The sequence below is a fragment of the Cucurbitaria berberidis genome, assembly GCF_010015615.1.
Source record: "Cucurbitaria berberidis CBS 394.84 unplaced genomic scaffold K460scaffold_7, whole genome shotgun sequence".
Lineage (NCBI taxonomy): Eukaryota > Fungi > Ascomycota > Dothideomycetes > Pleosporales > Cucurbitariaceae > Cucurbitaria > Cucurbitaria berberidis.
In genome coordinates this window covers 954649-978543 of record NW_024468941.1, presented here as the reverse complement: position 1 = coordinate 978543, position 23895 = coordinate 954649, and the positions used below count along the sequence as shown (strand labels likewise).

Sequence of the window (23895 nt, the reverse complement as noted above, 5' to 3'; positions counted from 1 at the left end):
ACCAACCAGAAAACTAGTTCAGCCATCGAGACATACGCCCACGCGTCTCTACGTCTCTTCCCGCCGAAGGCGAAACACATAAGTTCCACAAGTCAAAGTACAGTGGTTGAAGGCATGTAAGTAGTATATATTCCAATAACAGGCTAGAAGTACAATCCAAACATCGAATCCTCTCAATACTCCAGCGTCACCTCCTGCCCCTTGACCCTTCCAATGACAATCTCAGGCGCATACTTGGGAATAACCTCATCATCATGTAGCATCTCAAACTCCTCCGATGCGTCCTTGCCCATGTGGCTGAAGAGGGCCTGAGGACCACCAGGGTGCTCGTCTGTCCAGTTGGTAACGTCCATGACGATACCCTTTACAGCGATCCATAGGTCGTCCTTCTTGTTGTGCTTCGCAATCTCCTCAAGGGAGAACTCCTTCTCTGGGATGTTGAACTTCTTGGGCTCGTTGGGTTTCGAGACCTTGCCGGGATCTTCTGAGTCGGCGTCGCCCTTCAAAACCGGGCCCGCTGATTCTTGTTTCTGTTGTTGGACCTTGTCTTGTCCTTGACCGCCACCAGGAGCACTACCGCTGGCCCCGTTACCCCACTCGACCGAGATCTTACCGGGCGTTGATGGGTCGATGTGTAGAGAGATTTGGCCGAGACGGGAGACAGCTGAGCCACCAGCTGAGTTCAGCGCTTGTTGGAAGAGGTACTTGGACGCTGACTCTCCTGCGACACGGCCGTACACAACGCAGCCAAGTAGTGATGAACCACCGAGGCGATTGGCACCATGGACACCACCAGCAAGCTCACCACAGACGTACAGGCCGTCGAATGGCTTGCCGTCTGCGTTCAAACACTGTGCCTGGTCGTTGATCTCAATACCACCCATGGTGAAGTGGAGCACAGGCTCCATATGCGCCACGTGAAAAGTGTCGTCAATGTCAAAGGGCAAGTTGTGGAAGTACTTCTTGTTCCAGGTGTCCTTCTTTTCGCCCTTGGCGATGGCATTGTAGCTCTTGAACTCCTCCTGGAGCTCCTTGTCGCTGACGCCAATCTCCTTGGCGAGCTCTTTGCCAGTCATCTTCTTCATCAGACCGCGGCCAGAGTAATGCCTCGTGTGGAAGTCGAGGACGTTGGAGGCCTTTGAGTTGAGGACAAGACGAATAGGCCAGTTGCCCTTTTCCTTCTCGCCCCACATCATGCCGGAAACGTAGTCGCGGTGGCCGAGATCATCGCAGAAGCGCTTGCCCTTGTTGTTGAGGAGGATACCGCCCTCGCCACGGAGAGCTACGGAGTGTTAGCTGATGGAACTCGTACTCAGTATGAATCTACGCACCTTCGGCAGCCAAGAACTTGGTCTTCGCCGTAGGGTCCTTGGGATCTACCAGGCCAGTAGGGTGTACCTGGACCTTGTCCATGTCAATCCCCTGAGCGCCAATCTTCATCAGCATCTTGTGACCGTCACCGGTAGCGTGAGCACCGTTGGTGGTTGACAGATCGAAAGTGTCTGGCCTCCATTTCTTCAGCAGCGAGTCCTCTGTAAAGTCGGCAGCATAGCCACCAGTCGCAAGAATGACTGGGCCGTCCACTGTCGTCTCCTCGCCGTTGAAGAGGTATGTAACTCCGGTAACACGGTTGGCCTCCGTGTTGACCTTTGTGACCTTTGCCTTCTTGACAAGCTGGACGCGTTCTGGCTCCTGCTCGGCCAACTCCTCAAATCGCTGCATCAGCGCGTATGTGATGGCCATACCGGGGAACTTGGCATCGTGGCCACGGTGCGTTCGGGGCTGGGAATGACCACCTAACCGCGAAACAAGCGTCAAGTCGAGGTTGAAGACATCCATCAACCACTCGACGGCAGCAGCGGACTTGTAGGTGAGGACCTTGATCAGATCCGGCCGCGCCTTGTCTCGGGCGGATTTGAGTGTGTCATCGTAGAATTGCTTGACGCTGTCGGGAATGCCGTGGTCTACTTGGGTCCGTGTGAGGGCGCCGTTGATTCCAGAGGTGGCCTTGGTGGAGTTGCCTCCCATGAAGTCTGCGCGCGCGCATGATGTAAGCCTCTGCACATTTCGACCAAGTTGTTCGAAGACTCACTGTTTTTGTCTAGGAGAACGACATTGCCACCAGCAAGATAGATGGTGTGAGCAGCGCTCAAGCCGGATACTGTCGAGTATGTTAGCTGTCCGCATGACGATGGTGCACAATGTGAGGCAAATGCTTACAGCCAGCGCCAACGACAATGATGCGCTGTGGTTGCGACATGGTGACAGATGCAAATGCGAGGGAGAATGAAGGACAGGAAGAGTCTAGTGAGGGCGCAGATGCGGGAGAAGGAGAGCAGCAATCCGGGGTCTTTGTATGACGGATCGATGCACTCCGCTCGGCTTCACACTACTAGTCGAACGATTCCCCACAGCCTCGGCTCAAGCCAGTGAAGGGCGTTAGTGCGAGTCCAGCCCACAGCAAATCAGCTGCCAGCTGTTTGTCCACCACGGCGTTTCTGTCCCCATCAAGCCCGTGACGCATCGGCCGTCTTATAATCGACCAGGAGGCTAGCTGTCGCATGTGAAGATTGCGCAGCTTGGATCCTGCACACATGACAGGCAATCTGCGGACCAGTGGGCGGAATGCTGACTTCTGACCGCGGACGTGGCGCCGAGCGAAACCTGGGGCAAGTCACGCGTACTAGAGGCCATGCGCAATCCGCCTTTGGCATGTGAAGATGTGGTGTAGACGCGACTCTATAGACTGCCCCAGCCACGCGGAGTCCTCCTACACACACACGCTGATTTCTGCTTTGGTTCCTGCACTATTGCTTGCTGTTCGTTTGCATAGATCTCTCCACGCTACCACTTTTGGCAATGTCGCCCGCTTCGGGTTCAAAAGCCGATCGGTGTTTGCTCAGACTGCCTGGCACGAGCGCAAAACAATATGCGGGCAACATTGCCTCGTTGGCAGCTGAGTCGAGTCGTGACCAACGATGCTAATACGGAGATTCGGGCTATCAGTCTCTGTCAACAATCGAACTATGCTCTGATTTCGAGAGAACAACCCTTGTACTGATGCATATGGTCTGCTAAAGAAATTTGAGGCTGTTCGGGGCAATTCGCGCCGACGCGCTCAAGCGTCTGCTCGGTAGCATCTAACGCGACGTCATAGCTGTCGAGGCCTTCGTTCGTGCTCAAGAGCAGATTAATCGTGACACACTAAGAAGAGCCGAAGAGGTGCTGGGACGCGTGGGGCTGCCTGTTTATGCAACTTACCCATCAGTAAACACACAGGTTACCTAGATGCCATTAAGATCAGAGTTCTGCAGCATGTACTGATGAATCACAACAATCTCCATATTGATTATGATACATTTAGCTAGCTATTTCGCGGGGTGTGGGTACTAGCAGCCAACCTAGAGCAGTCGATCCCACTATTTCCAAGTCCCGGGTATTGCAGGAGATAGTAATCCAGGACGTGACATTTGCTACTCCCAAACCTCACACATCGCATCCTTACAAAATACCTGGACCACGTATAGTCTCGCTTGACGCGCTGTCTTCAGTGGCAAGCAACCGTCTTCGTCGAGGAAGCACCGCTGAACAGCAAATAGCCGACAAACGCGCCTACTGCGACTGCGAGCATGACCCAGCCATTGTAGGTCATGAAGAGTAGCCTATATGCATCAGTTTCACGCCTGTCATATCATAAATGCCTTGCAAGGGAACTTACATGATGAAGAAGGAATAGAAGACCTGCACAGCATACAGTATCGCCTTGATAATCTTCGTCTGCTGCTCTTCATTCCGCCCACCGTTTCTCCCTGGGCCAAGTAATGAGCTCGATTCATTCGATGTGTCTTCGCACGCGCTACTCAGCGATGGTTCTCAATGCGGAGACGCGTAGAACAAATCCCCTTTTAGTATATAGCACCCATGAGGCGCCATCACTGCGTCTCGAGGCCCTTCAGAATGGGATACCTAGGTGCTTCTCCCTATTTCCGGCTGCAAGTACGAGATTCTTCGACTCACCTCTCACATCATCTCCATCCCTCCGTCCCTCGGACAGCTTCCTCGTAGAATCCTCATACCGTCTCGAAATCTCGCGGACCGCCTCGTAGCCTGCCGTAAGCAGTACAATCGCGAGGAGGGAGAAGACGAGCGAGCCGGCGCCGCTGATGTGCCAGCCGCGGAAGACGATGCAGAGATCCGTCGTATCCCATGTGAAGAGCATCTATCGTCTGCGTTAGCAATGCCCTAGAGACTACTGCAATTGTGGGCTGTGAGATGGAAGGGGAACGTACGTTCATGTTGCACTTGGGACCTTGATCCATGCCGCCGTGGCCACCGTGGTCCATGCCGCCGTGATCCATGTGGGAGTGATCCATCGTGAGCTGTTGTGTATATACTCTGTCAAAGTGAAGGTAGACGTGGAGCTGTCTCGAGGCGGGATGCTGTCACGCGTCGCACCATGGATCTGCACGGGCCGGCCGCGTCGTCGCGGGGCGAGAGCTCCCCACATGTTGTCGGGACTCCGATGACTACATCGACGACGACAAATAGCTTACAAGAGTTGTGACTCTTCGGCTATGCGCTTCACATCATGACATCTATAATGCAATCCTTGCGACCAGCCGTCAGGCTCCTGCACAGCTCACCACAACTACTCTTGCGGACCTCCGGAGCGCTCTCACAACGCCACTTGTCACACACAGCATCGCGTAGATCGATCGGGCCGCCATTGAATATACCAAAATGGTAAGTACATTGAGGTGTATGATTCAGCATCCAGTACATGTAACCCCAAGAAACTACTAACACATGTCCTAGGGTTTCAGAAAACTCGCACATGCTCCAACCCCCAATAAACAACTACTGCGTGTACAACGACGATGTGACAGTGATGATAGTCGGCGGCCCCAACGAGCGAACAGACTACCACATCAACGAAACCGCAGAATGGTTCTACCAACACAAGGGCTCCATGCTCCTGAAAATCGTCGACCCGTCCCAACCCGCCGACCAGCAGTTCCGCGACATCCACATCCACGAGGGGGACATGTTCTTACTACCTCCGAATACACCGCATAACCCAGTAAGATTCAAGAATACGGTGGGTGTCGTGCTGGAGCAGAAACGACCGGCGGGGAGCATGGATCGGTTAAGGTGGTATTGTCAGAACTGTAGGGAGAAGGTGCACGAGGCCGCTTTTCACTGTACTGATCTGGGCACTCAGATCAAAGATGCTGTGAACAGTTTCAAGGCAGACAAGGAGGCGAGGAAGTGTAGAAATTGCGGGACATTATGCGACACCGCGCCACAGCCAAAGGCGTGATGAGGAAGACAACGGGCTAGGAGCTGTGAAGCTGTGTGTAATATAAGATTGGTGAAACGACAAGCGATCAGAGACCCTTCCACATGATTTTCGTTATGTGGTCGGTCTTCTTCCTGCTGGGTTTGACGAGACCTAGGTACTTGAGCTCGGCCAATGCCCGCTGGAAAATCGCCCTATGGCAGTCAGCAAGTTGTAAATAGACGAATGATCTGGGGGCACTTACATTGTCTTCGACTCATTCTCCTCGTCTCCATCTCCAGCAATCGCATTGAAAGCGGACCACAAGTCGCTTACATTGATCAAGGTCCCCGACTCAAGGTACATCTGGTACACAATAGCAGTCGCAGGCTGAGTGGCAGACAACGCAGCCTCGTTACCATCAACTCCGGTACAGCAGTCACAACCCAGATAATCATGGGGAGACGCGAGCGCGCGCTCGATGGCGAAGCGTGGTTTCGGTTGGAAGACCTCCGTATGTGGCGATTTGAGATCGTACACGAGGACCTCTGAGAGGAATAGTGTCCGCGGGTCAATGAACGCTGAATCGAAATACGCTTCAAGCTTGTCATAGAAGCGCCCGACCAGGTCTGAGTATGCCTTGTCTTGTTCTGATAGTGCTGCTTTATGCTTGCTGAGAAGCACCTTTTGCGCAACAACCGTTGTGCGGAGGTTGTCATTGCGGACATCATGCTGCGTCCGCAGAGGCGCATTGGTATCGTTCGTTTGTAGTAGCTTATCGATCTCTTTCTGTAGAAGACTGATGTCCATGGAAAAGTAGTCTCCTTCGAGCTGTTGCATAGCCGCTAGCAACAGTACTAATTTGTCGGACGGAATCTTCTTGATGCACAGCATCGTCTCGCGGAGAAGGGGCGAGTTGCTCAACTCCCCAGACGCTGCACGAGTCCATATAGAAGAAAGCCGGACTTTGGGAGACATCTGGAGCGCTTCCCGTGTGTTGGAGAGAACTTGCGCAGCGTGACTGAGGGTGGATAGGGCTTGCTGGCTGGACTTAATGTGCAACATGACTTGTTCGAACATGTACTCATTGGAGTTGAGTAGACTTCGTACCTCTTGCGCTTGACCCTGCTCTAGCTTCTTTTCTACCCATTGTCGAAACGAGGGAAGGTTACGTACAGCTTCGAAAGCATCCGGAGACAAGTCCTTGAAGGCGATGTCCTCCTTGAGAAAGAGACTTGGGTAGCTAGCGTAGAAATGCGACATGTAAGCGTACTTGAGCCCGTCACAGAAGTCCTGCGTGTTTTGTACGTGGTCTTTCTGACGGTCTAGCATACGACGGCTGATGTTGGGTCCGATGCGGAGGCGAACATGTGTGCTGGCAACTGTTGCACTGAAAAGCTTCTCGATGATGTCGTCGGATTGCGTGACATCAAATTTCTCGCCCTCAAGATAGCGAAGCGAATTCCCTGATAGACGATCCTCGAAGCTCTCTGCCGAAGTGGCGATGCCGAAAAGAAGAACGAAAGGAAGGCGGTCGAGCCATGAACTGTAGACATTAACGCATGTTGTGGTCTAGAAACAACGGAAGCTTACTGGAAGAGGTCGATCATATCAACAAGTAACCCGGCGTCGAAAGCTTCACTATCTTGTAGGGCGACGACGATGCTCGAAACACGATTTCTCTTGTTCCACTCTTGAATGTGGCCAAGATCATAATTGAGTAGCTTCGGCCCATGTTTCGACGAAGTGGCCGGTCGGTCCAGGTCATCTTCGTCATCATCATCCACTCGGGAAGTTGCCTTCTTGATCAGGTTCTTGAGTAGCGTCTTCAGGTTAGGGCATTCGCCAGAGGTCAGCACAACATAGGCGCTACCTGCGTCCTCCTTAATACTTCGACCGAGTCGCTCAAAGAACGGTCCATGAGACGCAATGCTAGGTCCTGCGACGATGAGCCCGGTCGGTATTACAGATTTCCGTTCATCTGGCATCGAAGACGACGCTGAGATGAAATTCACAATCTTTCCCTGCACAGCACTATCCGCCTTCTCAAGCGTATCCTGTTCCTGTTAAGTATGTTCCGCGGAATCAATAATGCGAACCTCACCTGTATACGTTCCTCTTGTTGCGCCCATAGCTCTCGATAGGTCTGCAAGCGTTCCGGCAGTTGGGCTTGAGCATTGTATCTATTTGTACGTTGGCGTTTCGGCGATCGCTCTTCTGTCTTCGGCAACTCGTAGATGTAGCACCGTTGATGTTCCATCTTGCTGCTGCTCGAAGTGTTCGTGGAGTCTCCTGATTAGATTAGGAAGTCCGAGGTGCAAGGCGCGACAAGCGCGTGAGCACGGGACTTCGTGCAATGGTCAAAGCTTCAAGGTCTATTCACCAAACGATCCGAAATAAGTAGCAACAGGTTCAACTGGGAAATGGATTATTGTTCTCTTGTTCAGGGTACTAGTGATATAGCATTTGGTTATTCATTGCCCAGCCTTATCTAAGAATTGACCTGGACAGGACAACTACGCCTTCTCCTCCACGCCTGACTTCTTCTACTGCGATATTCCGCACGCTCAAAGTCCTACATATGTAGTTATAGAGCCTGAATGCCGCGAGTTCAGCAGTTACAAAGCTATATGAGAGTAGGCAGGCATACTTTTGCAGCATGACCAGTCACGCCCCATTCAACTCTTTGTAGCAGACGCGTGGGATATTGGAGATATACCTCTGGCAACTGCTGGCGTTCGAAAACGATCATGTCTCAGGGTAGATTGGTAACAATTTGCAACCTCAGTTAAGGTAAGTGGAATATCACAGTGATGATCCTCAATCGTGATCCTCTTCGGTCAACCCTGGGCAACCTTCCATCTCGGCGTCAGGGTACTGATACCCGCAATACAAGCAGTATTGATGCGCATCTCGTAGGAAAGTGAGCAGCTTCAAAAGTCGCTCCGCGACTGGAAGCGCTTCAAACTCTGCCAATTCTGGATCTTCATCATCAAGGTCGTTCTCAAGGGTGGTATAGAATGGTGCCAGATCACGGCCTTGCGCTACCTTGGAGTCGTCGTCACCATCATCTGCATCGGCCAAGGTGGGCAGCCGCGATGCAATGCTGTCATTCAGCTCGCGACGCTGTTGCTTGTCGCGCTTGATCTCGACTCTCCTTCGTGCTCGACTACGCCACAGCACGTTGATATTCTTCAATGGCTTTTCGCCAGACTCCAGGCTGTCCTTCTCTTCCGCTTCCTTCTCAGACAGTCGTTCGGCTGTTCTCTGTGCAGAATCCAGGTCTCGCTCTGCCTTCTTCTCCTTCTGCTCTTGTCGTCGTATCTCAAGGTAGTCACCTTCTTCCTCCTTGGAGCGCTTCGCTAGTCGTTCCGCCTCTTCCCACTGCTCCCTAAACTTGCGCTTCTTTTCAGACTCCAGGCCGATGCCTCCTCTGTCGTCCTTCACGTTAACTCGGATGGGCTCTTTGCGTGCATCGTTCGACTGGCCTAGGGTATCGCCCTGCTTGAATCCAAACTTGGCCATCATCTTGAATCCTTTATTAGACTCGGGCAGGGCAGTAGCTAGCGATGCTTCTCGGGCTGCTTCTTCGTCTGCTTCACGTTCTGCTTTGGTCTTTTGTCGCGCTCTAGCCTCGCCCTGTAGTCAATTGTCAGCTCAAAGCGCCTTCGCACCCGTTCAGTGACATACCTCTTTGCGCTTGCGCGCGGCGCGCTGGAGTGAGGTTTCGTGCTTTGGACCCTTTGGCGCATCCTCAAACACCATGTTCATATAATCATCTTCCTCGTCTGATTGCGCCATGTCGACTGGGCGAGTTTGGTGGTGGCTAAAAAGTTGCGCAATCGCAGTCGCAATCGCGAGTCGCAGCCTCCAAAATGTCCATCTGCAGCGACCCACATAGCGCGCAACTTGGCGCGGTCAGGGCAGCGATCTGGTTGCTTCCCCAGACTCTTCTTTCAACGACATCTCCGTCTAGTCTCAGATATCACGCAGCAGCAACACTTTAAAACAGACGGTCGACACAATGGGAACTTTTCCTACAGACATTTTTGTGTAACTGTATGATAGGCCTAACCAACGCCGTAGAGGGGCCCCCTTGTCACCCCGCTTTCTCGGGATGTCACTGCTAGGAGCCTCACAGGATGCGGCAGACCTGACCAGAGAACATGCGTCCCCGCCCTTCACGCCGACGTAGGCACGATGTGGCTTGGGTCACGCGACATACGCCGCATTTGCGCATTGCTACGGCGGCCTTTGTCCAGGTTGGCAGACTCGTCTTTGGTTCCACTAGCCCTACAATACAGGGTCCACCAGACGCCGTCTGATAGTTGACGAGAGGAACTGTGTGTTTGTCGGCACTATATTGGAGTGTAGGAGTCTTCAGGCACCCATATTCTCTCATCGGCACACACATTTTCATGTGAAAGTGAAGTGTTGAGGATCCTCTTTCTTACTCGCTACAATCCTTACAATATTGAAAAGACTCGCTCACCTGCTACCTTGGGATATTTGCAGGCTTGCCAAGGAAGAGGCGATCAGTCTCAAAGCAGATCGATGACCGACAAACAACTGTTGAACATTGGTCGCCGCTTCAGGGGTGCTTCGGCCGCTTCCCCACACCAGAACGCATGCTAACCGTAAAGTTGCTGGGTTGCCGCAATGTCCGGGGGAGCAGCGTTCGGTCGCCTCCCGGGCCAGAGCTCTATTATCCTGCCCCTGTGTTGTCTGCCTTCATCAATTGCTCTGCCAATGAATGACTGGCGCTGTTGCGCCCCTCGATCAGGCCGGGGCCACCGAAACAAAGAATCACAAGAGGCGGTTCGACAGCTTAGCTTCCTCCTCCGCAGCCACTCATCTCTTTTCGATGCCATACGTTACAACGTCTACCACGACCCAGGGAAAAACATGAAGCATGTGCCAGTCCCTTCTTCCGTACTAGCTGGTTAGGCTGCCTCGGCTTCGTACCTAGATATCGCTTGCGGATAGGTTGGAATCATCTCGGAGGGGAACCACAACGGGCTACCTGGTAAAATGACCCATTAGTTTTGATGGGAATGCCGACCCTGTCAATGATCGTGCCCTTTTTCGGGCCTCTGATACCATCGGCAAATCGCTTGTTACGAACTGGCGCGAGGAGATCTCCTCGTTCTTCGTGTTCATGTGCCTTCTCCCCAGACCCTCTCCAGACGTTCTCCAGACCCTGAATGCCCATAAAGCTGATCCCCCGCAAACCTCCACCTCCGCTTGATGTCGGAGCGGCCGCTTATTGTGCCTAGTACTCTCAGCAATCGTTGCGTCAATCTCGTCCTGCAAATTTCATTCTACAGCTGTCCAAGACGACCTTAGGACAGAATCAGTTGCGCATAAGACACTTCCTTCAACATGGATACCAAGACTGAGCATACACGGCATGATGAGGTGTATAGTACACCACAGAAGAGAGGTGGCGTTATAAACACACTGTATCCTCCAGGGCCCCGGCCAGGCGCGAAAGGACGAATGAGAAACCATTGCAGAAAGTTCTGGTGGTGCGGTGAGTCAGCCACTCGTTATCAATATACTTAGACTGACGCATGGTAGATTGCCTCGTCCTCGCAGTACTTGTCTTGGTCGTTGTACTACCTCTCATTTATGTCGGCCTCCCAAAAAAAGCACAGCGCGAGATTAACGATTCAACTCTGAATGTTACCTCGCAAGAGGTCACCAATCCGCACCCCGGCGGCGTGCACTTGAAGATTGACACTGTAATCAAGAGTGGTAGTAGCTACCACCCTACTATTGATGGCTTCCGAGCTGGCCTCTCGCTCAAAGGACAAGAGCCATTCCTCTACGTTGATGTTCCCAAAGCCAAGTCTCAAGCGGAAACGCATATCACGATTGATCAAGATGTCGACCTTGCATCTCTGGATAGGTTCTCTACGTACACCAAGGCTGTGCTAGCTAGTGAGACCTTCGAGGTTTATCTTGACGGGAAAACAAACATTCACCTTAAAGGCCTTCCAACTATGGATGTTAATTACAACCAGGTTATAACCATGAAGGGTGGGTCGCGTGTACTGTCCGGCTTGCATTATGAAGCTAACGAAACGTAGGACTGAACAGACTCTCCGGCCTCAATATTACCGACGTGAGAATCCTTTCCGGAAAAACTGAGATTCTCCCAGACGGCTCCAACTTAATCGGCAACGTCACCATCCCCAACCCCTCCGTGATGACCCTCGACCTCGGCAATGTTACCATGAACCTCTCCGTCGATGGCAAAGCAATAGGCACCACGCTGCTCCCCAACCTCATCCTCAAGCCCGGCGATAACAAGCTCCCCATGCAGGGTCGTGTCGAACAGCTTACGATTGTGGGACTAATTCGGAGCAAGTACAAGAATGCGGTGATACCGCTTGAGATTCTGGGCAACTCGAGTGTCAAGAATGGAGAGCATTTGACCTACTATGAGGATGCGATCAAGAGTAATACCATTAAGCTGGACTTGAATGTTGAGCCAGCATTGTCGGCGATTGGTATCAATATTACAGCCTTTGGGTCGTAGTGAAAGAAATAGGGGGGTTTCAAAATAATTCGAGCCAAATTGATGGAAGGCACGTGCATTGATCTGAAGGTGTGCTCTCTTTGTACAATACCTCTTTGGCCGTTTGCTGCCAAGATATGGCTAGATGCCGTTCATAATTTCAAGTTTTCTTCATGGGAAATCAATCTTCTTTTACCGCAAGCACCTTCGAGACGCTCGCATCTCGTCGCTACCTTGTTTTCAAAGTTTTCAAAGTTTTCAAAGTTTTCAAAGTTTTCAGAACCCCTACCTCCTAGGCGGTTGCCAACCGGATGTGGCTGGCAGTCGCCTACCATCGCTTCGTTAGACGCACTATGCAACATGTGTCACCTACAGTCGAACAGACTTGTTGTTGCAAGAAAGATAGAACTGCAATGTGCAATGCTCACCGCCGCCTAGTCCACTTCACCTCAGCTCGCCACCTTCACAATACAAACAACGCTTCTTGTTTTCTTTATTTGACGTACCATTCCCTCTATTAAATTCCTCCAGAATATCCGTAACGATACACCTAGACACTAACAATCTCAAAGTGGACTCTACATCCACGTTGAATTCAATCTGCTTAAGGTAGTCTAGTTGACTGACCTCACCTGGGCACGCACAGTTCAACCAACTAACTTCAACCAAAGTAAAGCCTTGATTGACTGAACTCCACCGCACACAACGAAATTAACTGTAGCAAGATGCTTTCTAACATCTCCCCTCCTTGATATATAGTTCATAATCTACAATGTTGTTGACCTCTTCTAGCTTCAGCCGTCAATCTCCCACTCATCGACGAAGAACTCCACAATGTTCGCAGCAGCGTGTCCACCCACAGCGCCTTCAAGTCTATCCACACATCCCGTATCGCCAGACGCAGCACCCAGAGCAAGAAGTACAAGCTCCTTCAGACTTCCCACCGCATCGGTCAAAGCTATGACTTGCTCTTGGCTCAGTGGTGGTTCGGTGGTGCAGTAGGGAAGGAGGTCGCTGACTGCATTTCTTGATGTGCGCGTTTGTTGGCGAGGTGGAACTTGCGTAGAAGCGATATATTGCGCTTGATGCAGATAGTGACCTTGATCGTGGTGTTGCAAATGAGTTTGAGTTACTGTAGGCTGTACGTTGTTGGTCCTCTTGCCTGTATCGAGTACGTGCTGTTGACTGTCGGTTGCGCCGTCAACTTGTGAAAGTGAGGCATTGTTGGCAATCCGACAAATGATGTCTTCATGGCGTTTGTCGGAGATTTGGTTTTCAGCGTCTCGGGCTGACGGTGCGTTGCTGGAATTGAAGAGGACACCCATGGTAGATCGCATGTGAACTGTGCAGTTCTTAGGGATGAGATAGACATTCAAAAAGGCACTGTTACTCTTCTCAGTCAGTATGAGCTTAACTTGGATCAAATCATCCCCTAGTAATGATTAGGGCTTACCCACGCGAAGAAATGGTAAGGAAAGCGGTGGCGGTGGAGCCCTAAAGGTGATAGTCTTTAACGTAGATCGAGCGACTTGACCTCACCTCGGTGGCATCGAGCAGGATCCGATGGAATTGAGAGAAACGAGAAATTGTGATATGTGGTATCCGAGCGAACCTTGAAGGCGCAAAACCCAGTTAGGAAGGCACGTGGGTGAAAAGATGGAAGGTACTACTGTTTTGCGTCCTGTGACTAGGGACTTGAAGAAAAGCAAAAGAGCAACATTTAACCAATGAACAATGGAATAAAGCATGTCGCTAAGTAGACGAAGCAAAACAGCTAGCCAAATGAGCGACCTGACTTACCCTCAACATTTCTTGATAGTCTTATATATACATGAATACCGTCAGACCTCTATAGACCAGCCAATGACGTAGTGGGACAATATGGCACAGCTATTATACATGCAGCGTTGCGAAAGGTAATGAGTGGAGTCTTGATAGTGAGCCAAGCTTGAACTGGGTATCATGAGAGGAGAAGTTGTATAGCAGACTTTTGGTGTGATTGACCTGGTAGCCATCGCGAAACGGTGTGGCGGACCTGAAGAGGGTCCTAAAATAGACAGATGTATGACCACATAAGCGTTCATACGTATGTGATTGGGGCCAACGAGGTCATGCTAGGCAGTCGAAGCCTTCCTAGACTTGTCATCATCAGTCGGTTGCTGCTCGGACACGGGATCTGTAGCTCGCGGTGACAGCGGTATCGAGGGTGGGGCTTCGGTAACTCGTTGCTTCTCTTCGGGTCTCTTTTCTTCCGGTTTCTTCCCATCAGAGGTCTTTCCGCTGCCTTTCCAAAATCCAAGTAGTGAAGACGGGGCAGGCTCAGGGTGCTTTGCCTTAAATTCCTCAAGTTCCGCCTTGACAGCCTTTAGCTCACTCTGCATCTCCTCCAAGTCTTCCCGAATATCATCTCTCGCGTTTCTGGCTTTCCTTCTTTGCCGCCACTGCTCGAAGACGATCACCCCTATGCCGACCATAAAAATGAACGTCTCCGCAGCGAAATTCGCTCCCATCTCGATCGCTTTCTGCTCCGATAGAGGTCTTATACGCGGCTTGGTCCTTTCTTCCGCCTTCTTCTTTATTGCCTCTCTTTCTTTCTCCGTTAACGCTTCGTCTGCCTTCATCTCTTCTTCGGTCATGACTGTAGGTGTCGCAGCCTTCTTTCGCGCAGCCTCCGCTAGCGCAACCTCTTTTTTAATCTGCCGATCGATGACCGCGGGGTCCTGCAAAAGACCGAGGCGCATGTGCATGTCAATGCGATGTAATCCTTGGGCGAACCTAACGCATATCTTTCGGAATCGCTCGTGTTCGTGGGCGTTGCGTTTGATGGTGTTCTGTTGGTGATCAACAGGTGTGTTCAATGGCTCAGTTAGATGTGTGTATCATACAGCCATTGGTTTTGCTAATGTCCTCACGAACAGGGACGTGACCTTGAGCGTAAGAGACATGTCGGGCTACGGTGTAGGAGCTTCGGAACGGTTGGAGAAAGACAGCTGGAGAAATTGAGCGGCAGAGCAGTGTTCATCGCAATTATTATGGAATCGGAGGCATCTAGAGAATCTCGCAGCGGGTTGTGGAAGGTCTAAAAAGAGCAGTGAACATAATTGGAATCTTGATGATGGCTGGCCCGAAGCTGCCTTGCGCTCGCTCACAGCTCGGAGGACCCCGGCCACGAGGCCGACATGAGTCGCCCTTTCCCATTCGAGCAAACTATCAACAATCAATGTCCTTGCGGATTTCTCCAACCTCAGCTATCGCATAGCGTGAAAGGCTAAACAAATATTCTTTGCGACATTGCAACCTTGTGGCGGTATTATGTCGATTTGAACAGCACAGACTGTGACGAACGTGCAGACTCGGGACGTGCAGGCCCTGTTACCTTAGCAACCCAAGCGTCAACATCTACAACGAACTTCACCACCAGCGCTCATGCATCTCGACATTCCACCACCCAATGTCTGCCTCGTCTATCCACGCAGATGCGCCGCCCGCCGTGGTGCAAGATCCCGAGGGACTACAATATGAGACGGGCCCACAGCTGGGCAAAGGCGGCTTCGCCATCTGCCATCGCGCGAAGCTGCTGGGGCATGAGCATCTCGGTAGCAGCACTGTCGCTTTGAAGATCGTCAAGTCCAAGATGGAGCCACCCAAACTGGCACAAAAGGTGCAGCACGTTCAAGTGAAATAGATGGATACATGCTGACGCGCCGCAGTTTGTTACAGAATTGCAGATTCACTCGAAACTATCCCATCCCAACATCGTCGAGTTCTTCCGCGCCTTTTCCTTCGAAACAAGTACATACGTTGTGCTGGAGCTATGCGAGAATGGTTCCCTGGCCGATGCGATCAAGAAACGAAAGTACTTTACCATGCCCGAAATTCGACGGTTCATGATCCAGACTTGCGGCGCCATCAAATACCTACACCAGCGCAACATCGTGCACCGAGACCTCAAGACCGGCAACCTTTTTCTGGATGCAAACATGGACGTCAAGGTCGGTGACTTCGGTCTTGCCGCGCTGCTTGTCTCACAGAGCGACTATGGGGCGATCCGTCGAACAACCATGTGCGGCACACCCAACTACCTAGCGCCAGAGGTCCTAGAAAAGACAGGAAAAGGCCATGATGAGAAGGTTGATCTGTGGGCGATCGGGATAATGATGTGAGAACAGAGATACAATTGAGAATGGTGAACAGCTACTTATAATTTCAGGTACACACTCGCTGTTGGCAGAGCGCCGTTTCATGCTGCGAAGCGTGAGGATATCTATCGGAAGCTCAAGGCTCGCGAATATACCTGGCCAGACCTTGCAAAGTTTGCGAACGAGATCACCGACGACCTCCGCGACATCGTCTCATTACTGCTTGTGCATGAGGATGAGCGGCCAACCCCTGACCAGATTGTCGCACACCCGTTCTTCAAACTGGGTTACATCCCATTAGAGCTGGACAGTGGATGCACCGCGCGGATACCCAAATGGCCAAAGAACCGTCCGCCCACAGCTACGACCATCAAGCGCGGGTACACTGAGGAGTGGTGGCAGCTATGCAAATCTTCTGCTGTTGGTGAATATGAGCCGGGAAAATCGTTCGGAGCATACGGGAGCAGGAGGAATAAGACAGTAGCGCGCGATTGCCAGAAGGAGATCGAAGCAGGGAAACAACCGAACATACCTTTTGCACATGATTGTGTATACGTACCCTTCCCTGCACGCGTTCAGTGGCCACATCAAGCTCCTGGCGGGTTGAGCGAGGTATCCGAGGAAAAGGAATCGTCGGCAGAAGGGACAGCCCTTGTGGAAACTACTGGGAACGAACGAACCAAAGGACGTCTGCCCAGAATGGCGAGGAAGGAACAACCAATGCCTACTTTAAAGGAGAACGTGGAGCCAGTGCAGGAACCCGCAGCGGCGCGAAGAATACTAGACAAGCAGCCCACCCGCCTTAGAGCGGTGCGGAAGATCTCGAATCCCGGACGGATTACTGCAGCAACCGCGCCTGCTCCATTACGCGTGCCTCGAGATTCGCGAGCCGCGACACGAGCAAGAACGGCGAAAGAAACAGCGAAGGAAGTGCCGAAAGCGACAGAATCTGGCCTCCCTGATCTTCCACCACTAAGGGTCATCAAGGCAACCACTCGTGTGAACGAGAAGGTAGAACCACCGACCGAACCACCGACAGTGCGAAGTGCTCCTCGTTATCGAACTGTCAGCGCCGAAATGCCTGCTACTGACCCGGTATCAGTACTGGCTCGCTTATACACTTTCCGAGATAATCTTGCGCGAGCGCTTGATAAGAAGCCTACCAAGTCACGACGCGATCAACCTCCGCAATTACCGTTCGTTGCGAAGTGGGTAGACTACTCTCGCAGGTATGGCGTAGGATATGTCCTCGATGACGGAAGCATTGGCACCCTTTTGTCGGCGGAAGAGCAATATCCAGTTACTATAGCTTTTGCCACAGATGGATATAGCCACTTGAGGAAGGCGGGAAACAATCGAGAGCTCGCCAAAAGCGTGGCGCTGAACTACTACACAACAGTACGGAAAGATAGGGGACTTTCTCGAATCGATGTTCTCGAAAAACGACGCGTTGAGGAGATACGCACGGTCTGGCACAAATTTGGGAAGTACATGTGCGCAACTTTTGGTGACGAAGAGAAGCCCATGAGAAAGGATCCCCGTGTGAACTTTGTGAAGTTCTATCAACGACTGGGTAACGTCGGCATCTGGGGCTTTGACGACGGCTCCTTCCAGGTAAGACACCCTCGACGCTTTTCTCATATAACATGTCTCTGACAAGCTCCCAGTTCAACTTCCCTGATCACACGAAACTGGTCCTATCGTCGGATGCTGGATATGGACATTTTATGTGCCTTCCGCTAGATGCGACATCACTGCTTGAAGAAACCGGAAATGTGCCATGGCGGCATGTGAAGGCACGCGCGAACCTGCGAGGTTCTCTACAACAACTCCTCTACGGCTCAGCGGACAAGGAAGATAGCAACCGGGAGCTAACAGAAGGCAACCTCCTACGGCCGAAAATCGAGTTTATCTATGCTGTCGTCGAAGAATGGGTCCAGCAAGGCGGCCTAGGATGTCTCGCGGATCCAAAGGTGTATTCATGGACCGGCCCACAACTCGAAGAGACCAAACGGTTGGACTGGGCGAGTGTTGGGCGTTTTGGCGGTGACGTCTTCTCATGAATTTGGGCGCAACGAAATTTTGGGTACGAGCAAGCGTGGCGTTTGGGATTTTGGATATTGTTACTTGGCATTAGCATTGGCATTTCCACGGCGTCTGTCCTTCTTGACGGTATTTTGGAGTCTGTGTACGCTTTCCTTGAAACGCTCTTTGATGACAGTTTGCACATGGAGGGTACAGGGCGTTGGAATCATAGCTACAAATTTTTGCGGTGAATGAGAACTGGTTGCGACGGCCAAATGTGGATGCCTGATTCTGACTGAGCGCGCCACGTAATGCCCATGGTTATGCGTGAATTTGGGTGATTTAGCTTGCGCGTCGAATGAGTAGCCCTTTGGTGGCTGTGCATGGGGCGTTAGTTCCGACATGCCCGACCGTTGTCCGCTGTGACATCGTTGCGCTGTAGGGACACCGAGCTTCAGGAACACTGCCTGCTAATCTTACACACCACAAAACTATCGAGTAGTCATTCTTCTCGTACCCTCTGCGTTGACTTTCGCCGAATCTCAGTCTGCTCCCCGCTGTATCTTGAATTCAGCAGTACACACGACACCCCACCAGGCGACGCAAGTCACAGGCCTGACCTCGACTTTGGGCGCCAGCTATGGTACCGCCCCGACCTCGTCGCTGTGAAAAGTTTGCGTGCGCTGACCGAGTCTTTATGTAGGCAGTATCCAAGCGCGCAGGGCGCAAAAAGGATGCTGGTGGTTCCAAGCCCCCCGGCGGGGGACAACAAAAGTCCCAATTCGCGACCAAGGCCGTCTTCGAGACCACCAAGAAGAAGGAGGTTGGCGTCTCAGATCTCACGCTGATTAGCAAGATCTCCAACGAGGCGATCAACGACAACCTGAAGAAGCGGTTCGAGAATGGCGAGATTTACGTGTGTCTACCTGCCCGCGCCCGCCCCACGCCAAACCGATACACCGAGCTATATGGGAACAGCAACTGACGTAGGCGCAGACATACATTGGACATGTGCTGGTGTCCGTCAATCCCTTTCGCGATTGTATGTGGCAGCATATGCGTCGTATGGAAAGATACTGATTGTGCGCAGTGGGAATATATACAGACCAAGTATTGGACGGCTACAAGGGGAAGAATAGGCTGGAGGTGCGGCGCATATCTCTAGACGATCGCTCAAGGCTAACAAGTCTAGGTTCCGCCGCACGTCTTCGCAATCGCCGAGTCCACATACTACAACATGAACGCATACAAAGAGAACCAGTGTGTGATCATTTCTGGTGAATCGGGAGCAGGAAAGACAGAAGCTGCGAAGCGGCTGATGCAATATATCGCGAACGTGTCAGGTGGAAGCAACTCGTCGATTCAAGAAATCAAGGACATGGTGCTAGCCACTAATCCTTTGCTCGAGTCTTTCGGAAATGCGAAGACGCTGAGGAACAACAACTCCTCACGGTTCGGAAAATATCTCGAGATTCATTTTAATCCGCAAGGAGAGCCTGTGGGAGCAAACATCAATAACTACCTACTTGAGAAGACGCGTGTAGTAGGTCAGATCACGAATGAGCGAAATTTCCACATATTTTATCAATTCACGAAAGCGGCGCCATCACAATATAGAGGTATGGTTTCTCATCATGAGGACTAGAGATTATCCTGACCAGTGTAGAACTATTCGGCTTACAGCAACCGCAATCCTACCTCTACACGAGTCGATCGAAATGCTACGACGTTCAAGGCATCGACGATCACGCTGAATTCCAAGATACTCTGAACGCCATGAAAGTCATTGGTCTACAACAGGGAGAGCAGGACAATATCTTCCGAATGCTAGCGGCAATATTGTGGCTAGGGAATGTATCTTTCCGTGAAGACGATTCAGGAAATGCTGCGATCGTAGACCAATCGGTGGTTGATTTCGTCGCCTATCTCTTAGAAGTCGACTCCGCGCACGTCAACAAAGCGCTCACAATTCGCATTGTAGAGACAAGTCGCGGAGGACGAAGAGGATCCGTTTACGATGTACCCTTGAATTGCGCTCAAGCGATGTCGGTCCGAGACGCACTTTCTAAAGCGATTTACTTCAACCTTTTCGATTGGATCGTCCAGCGCGTCAACGTCTCATTGAAGGCACGAGGTGCAACTGCACATTCCATTGGTATTTTGGATATCTACGGATTCGAGATCTTCGAACGGAACAGTTTCGAACAGCTGTGTATTAACTACGTGAACGAAAAACTCCAGCAGATCTTTATCCAGTTGACCTTGAAGGCGGAACAGGAAGAGTATGAGCGGGAACAGATCAAGTGGACACCTATCAAGTACTTCGATAACAAGGTCGTGTGCGAGCTTATTGAGGAGAAGCGGCCACCCGGTGTTTTCGCCGCACTGAACGATGCCTGTGCTACCGCGCATGCGGATCCAACAGCTGCGGACCAGACCTTCGTCCAAAGACTAAACGCGCTATCATCGAACCCCAACTTCCAGCCTCGACAAGGCCAGTTCGTCATCAAGCACTACGCTGGTGACGTGAATTACGCGATCGATGGCATGACGGACAAGAACAAGGACCAATTGCTGAAGGACTTGCTGAACCTGCTGGGTCAAAGTAGCAACACTTTCGTCCATACGCTGTTCCCGGATCAAGTCGACCAGGACAACAGGCGGCGACCACCCACTGCTGGAGATAAGATCAAGGCGTCTGCGAATGATCTTGTTACCACTCTTATGCAGGCACGCCCGTCATATATCCGTACAATCAAGCCGAACGAAAACAAGTCACCGAAGGAATACAACGAACCTAATGTACTTCATCAGGTCAAGTATCTCGGTCTACAAGAGAATGTCCGCATCCGAAGAGCGGGTTTTGCGTCGCGCCAAACCTTTGACAAGTTTGTAGAGCGATTTTTCTTACTGTCGCCGAAGTGTTCGTACGCTGGAGAGTATACCTGGACTGGCGACTACGAGACTGGAGCCAAGCAGATTCTGAAGGATACCAACATCCCGGTCGAGGAATTCCAAATGGGTGTAACTAAGGTGTTTATTAAGACACCCGAGACCCTTTTTGCACTGGAGACGATGCGCGACCGTTACTGGCACAACATGGCGATTCGAATTCAGCGTGCATGGAGAAATTACCTACGCTACCGGACGGAGTGCGCGATCCGGATACAACGGTTCTGGCGGAAACTCAATGGCGGCAAGGAGTTTATTGAGCTCCGCGATCAGGGCCACAAGGTGCTACAAGGCCGAAAAGAGAGGCGAAGATACAGCTTGGTCGGATACCGAAGATTCATGGGCGACTATCTCGGCATCGGAAACAGAGGTGGCCCAGGCGAGGTAATCGCTGGGGCCATTGGTTTATCGGCCAACGAGGAAGTGCCTTTCTCTTGCAGAGCCGAGGTTCTTGTTGCGAAACTCGGTCGTTCGAGTAAGCATGAGCCTCGAAGTCTGGTGCTCACGAAGAAAAACGTCTACCTAGTCAAACAAGTGCTAGTGAATAGACAAGTTCAGATTCAGGCCGACAGGACGATACCTGTGGGCTCTATCAAATTCATCAGCTGCTCTACGCTGAAGGATGACTGGTTCTCTATTGGGGTGGGCTCACCGCAAGAGCCTGATCCGCTTGTAAATTGTGTGTTCAAGACTGAGTTCTTCACACATCTAACAAACGTCCTACGAGGATCGTTGACCCTTAAGCTAGGTGATACGTAAGTTATGTTCACTCAACAGAGATTTTACGTGACTAATACCATGTAGAATCGAGTACAACAAGAAGCCCGGCAAGCCAACTCATGTCAAGGTAATAAAAGACCCTGCGGTGCCGCGAGACGACTTGTACAAGAGTGGCGCCATACACACGGGCCCCGGAGAGCCGCCCAATTCCATGTCCAAGCCCACACCCAAAGGAAAGCAGATTGCAGCAAAGCCCATCACGAAGGGCAAGCTTCTACGGCCCGGTGGCCCAGGTGGAGGACCCTCAAAGCTCGCCAGTCGCCCAGCGCAACCGAGACCTGTACCTACACCTGCCGCCGCGCAACCGAGAGCGGTACCTCAACCTGCAGCTTTCCCATCCGCTACACCTCAATCAAGACCCGTCCCTCAGCCAGTTGCAGCGCTGTCGAATGGCACGGGTAGTCATGCACGTAGCGCCTCCGCATCTTCGACACGCGCACCGCCCCCGCCGCCACCCCCTGTCGCGCCTGCACCACCACCTGCGCAGCCGCAGGAGCCGACGTATAAGGCGTTATATGATTTTGCGGGACAGAGCGCTGGGGAGCTGAGTATCAAGAAGGATGAGATTATTTTAGTTACGCAGAAGGAGAACAACGGTATGTTACCCCTGTCGTTTTACTATGTATGTGTGCAATCTCTAACGAACACCGAACAGGATGGTGGCTCGCCTCCCGCCTCGACAAATCCGCCTCCGGTTGGGCTCCCTCCGCCTACCTCGAAGAAGTCATCCAACGCGCACCCGCGCCTCCTCCACCCCCACCCCCACCTGCGCGGCCTGCCAATGGAAAGCCGAAGCCTCCTGCCCCACCGGCGAAACGTCCAGCCGCTAGAAAGCCAGCAAACGGTGATTCTGGACGAGATTCGGGGTACAGTGGTAGTGGTGCAAGTTTGGTGAGTGGGGAAGGAGGGGCAAGAGATAGTGGTGGAAGCATCGCCGGTGGGTTAGCAGAGGCGTTGAGGCAGAGACAGGCGGCTATGCAGGGGAAGAGTAGACAGGAAAATGACTGGTGAGTTGGGTAGTTTGACGGTGAAGCCAATTTTGAGAGTAGCAGATAGTTGATATCAGAGTGTGTTTGGTGCATGTTATTGAATTCACGCAGTGGTTTTGTTATGACGGTGCTGATGAAGGGGTTAGATATGGACGGGTGGGTGCAATTTACTTTACTGGTCAATAGTTGATTAAGCTGGCGGGCTACCGTCAATATGGCGGAGAGTGTAGATAGATCAGATTGAAGCAAGGATGGATCGTTCGAACTCTACATGCGTTCAGAGTGTGCTAATCGAGTACTATGGGACATTGAGATAATATTAATTGTTGAAGTATCTGACATACACGTGGTCGGATTCTTCGACTATGCAAAGAGACTGGAGATACTTTATCTATGTACTTCATGGAGAGCATTTGCTGATAGGCGATCTGAGTCATGCACACATCTAGCAATGGCAAGCCGGCCCGAAACCAAGTGTAAACGGTACTCTTCCCTCAACACTCTGATACCATCTAGTCAACCCTGATAGTCTCGCGTCATGGAGCCGTCGGCACTGATTCGTTGAGGTAAGGTACTTGACATGAAGGCGATGCTACCTAAGTACCGGTACAATGTCTTGGTGCGATACCTGGGTAGTATCAAGTTGATGACTATCACGTGTTGCTTTCGGAAGGATGGAGTATCAAGCCCGTACAAGTCTAGAAGCGAAGGATGAGCGGCGCCGACCAACATCTGAGATGAAGTGACCATCAAAGGTCCGTTCCCGCCATCGGAGATATGCGTCGACGATTATCAAAGTGTGGTCGATGCGGGACGGGAATCTGGTAGCGAGGGTGATAATAGTGCGGTCGAATTAAGGTATCCTGGTTTACTTTCATCTGGTCAAACCCCCGCAGTATCGCGACTAGGTCGTTCACGTGTCACAGTGGATGTCGGTGTTATATGGGGCAAGGAGACTCGCCCATGTCTGGAACCTCGCGTCAAAAGGCGGACCCGCTCTCTAATGGTTGATCCTAGTTCCACATCAACGATAAACAACATCCGCTTGGCGGGCCGGCATACAGAGCGGAAACTTGTGAACGTGACCTGCACGGGACATGCAACGGTTCGCGCGGGCCTGCTTCCCGCTAACACTCCCGCGACTCCGGACGCCAACGCCGCCAACTCAACCTCTCATGACATTTCTCCACCACTCGACCACTTAATATG

General features: G+C 51.8%; 9 protein-coding genes across 9 annotated transcripts; 3 read left to right on the top strand and 6 right to left on the bottom strand.

Annotated features, from left to right (window-relative positions):
- Positions 1–70: 70 nt before the first annotated feature.
- On the bottom strand, positions 71–2496 carry K460DRAFT_323112 (fumarate reductase). The gene is made up of 4 exons (XM_040930534.1): positions 2221–2496; positions 2093–2161; positions 1332–2033; positions 71–1282 (listed from the first exon to the last, which is right to left on the bottom strand). The coding sequence occupies exons 1-4, from the start codon at positions 2258–2260 to the stop codon at positions 174–176; spliced, it is 1920 nt and encodes a 639-aa protein (XP_040783013.1). The 5' UTR covers positions 2261–2496; the 3' UTR covers positions 71–173.
- Positions 2497–3287: 791 nt separating this feature from the next.
- K460DRAFT_437575 (Ctr copper transporter) lies at positions 3288–4319 on the bottom strand (the record flags this gene model as incomplete). Its single annotated transcript, XM_040938419.1, has 4 exons — positions 3288–3662; positions 3719–3856; positions 4053–4219; positions 4290–4319. 4 exons carry the CDS (start codon positions 4317–4319, stop codon positions 3548–3550), a joined length of 450 nt encoding a protein of 149 aa, XP_040783012.1. The 3' UTR covers positions 3288–3547.
- Positions 4320–4514: 195 nt separating this feature from the next.
- K460DRAFT_371639 (3-hydroxyanthranilate 3,4-dioxygenase) lies at positions 4515–5602 on the top strand. Its single transcript, XM_040934388.1, has 2 exons — positions 4515–4743; positions 4816–5602. The coding sequence occupies exons 1-2, from the start codon at positions 4601–4603 to the stop codon at positions 5318–5320; spliced, it is 648 nt and encodes a 215-aa protein (XP_040783011.1). The 5' UTR covers positions 4515–4600; the 3' UTR covers positions 5321–5602.
- On the bottom strand, positions 5388–7538 carry K460DRAFT_296155 (uncharacterized protein; the record flags this gene model as incomplete). The annotated part of the gene is made up of 4 exons (XM_040929613.1): positions 5388–5493; positions 5544–6824; positions 6872–7341; positions 7383–7538. 4 exons carry the CDS (start codon positions 7536–7538, stop codon positions 5388–5390), a joined length of 2013 nt encoding a protein of 670 aa, XP_040783010.1.
- Positions 7539–7696: 158 nt separating this feature from the next.
- K460DRAFT_348892 (G-patch-domain-containing protein) lies at positions 7697–9142 on the bottom strand. Its single transcript, XM_040931405.1, has 2 exons — positions 8969–9142; positions 7697–8917 (listed from the first exon to the last, which is right to left on the bottom strand). Exons 1-2 carry the CDS (start codon positions 9077–9079, stop codon positions 8099–8101), a joined length of 930 nt encoding a protein of 309 aa, XP_040783009.1. The 5' UTR covers positions 9080–9142; the 3' UTR covers positions 7697–8098.
- Positions 9143–10660: 1518 nt separating this feature from the next.
- On the top strand, positions 10661–11822 carry K460DRAFT_296992 (uncharacterized protein; the record flags this gene model as incomplete). The annotated part of the gene is made up of 3 exons (XM_040929670.1): positions 10661–10811; positions 10859–11320; positions 11371–11822. 3 exons carry the CDS (start codon positions 10661–10663, stop codon positions 11820–11822), a joined length of 1065 nt encoding a protein of 354 aa, XP_040783008.1.
- Positions 11823–12417: 595 nt separating this feature from the next.
- K460DRAFT_208642 (uncharacterized protein) lies at positions 12418–13561 on the bottom strand. The gene is made up of 2 exons (XM_040927248.1): positions 13255–13561; positions 12418–13184 (listed from the first exon to the last, which is right to left on the bottom strand). The coding sequence occupies exon 2, from the start codon at positions 13136–13138 to the stop codon at positions 12596–12598; it is 543 nt and encodes a 180-aa protein (XP_040783007.1). The 5' UTR covers positions 13139–13184; positions 13255–13561; the 3' UTR covers positions 12418–12595.
- Positions 13562–13679: 118 nt separating this feature from the next.
- On the bottom strand, positions 13680–14873 carry K460DRAFT_323089 (uncharacterized protein). Its single transcript, XM_040930533.1, has 2 exons — positions 14687–14873; positions 13680–14632 (listed from the first exon to the last, which is right to left on the bottom strand). Exons 1-2 carry the CDS (start codon positions 14744–14746, stop codon positions 13916–13918), a joined length of 777 nt encoding a protein of 258 aa, XP_040783006.1. The 5' UTR covers positions 14747–14873; the 3' UTR covers positions 13680–13915.
- Positions 14874–15252: 379 nt separating this feature from the next.
- K460DRAFT_411025 (uncharacterized protein) lies at positions 15253–22708 on the top strand (the record flags this gene model as incomplete). Its single annotated transcript, XM_040937449.1, has 12 exons — positions 15253–15462; positions 15512–15960; positions 16012–17554; positions 17608–17986; positions 18468–18608; positions 18673–18881; positions 18962–19007; positions 19056–19111; positions 19158–19584; positions 19632–21672; positions 21722–22293; positions 22353–22708. 12 exons carry the CDS (start codon positions 15253–15255, stop codon positions 22706–22708), a joined length of 6429 nt encoding a protein of 2142 aa, XP_040783005.1.
- Between the last annotated feature and the right edge of the window lie 1187 nt (positions 22709–23895).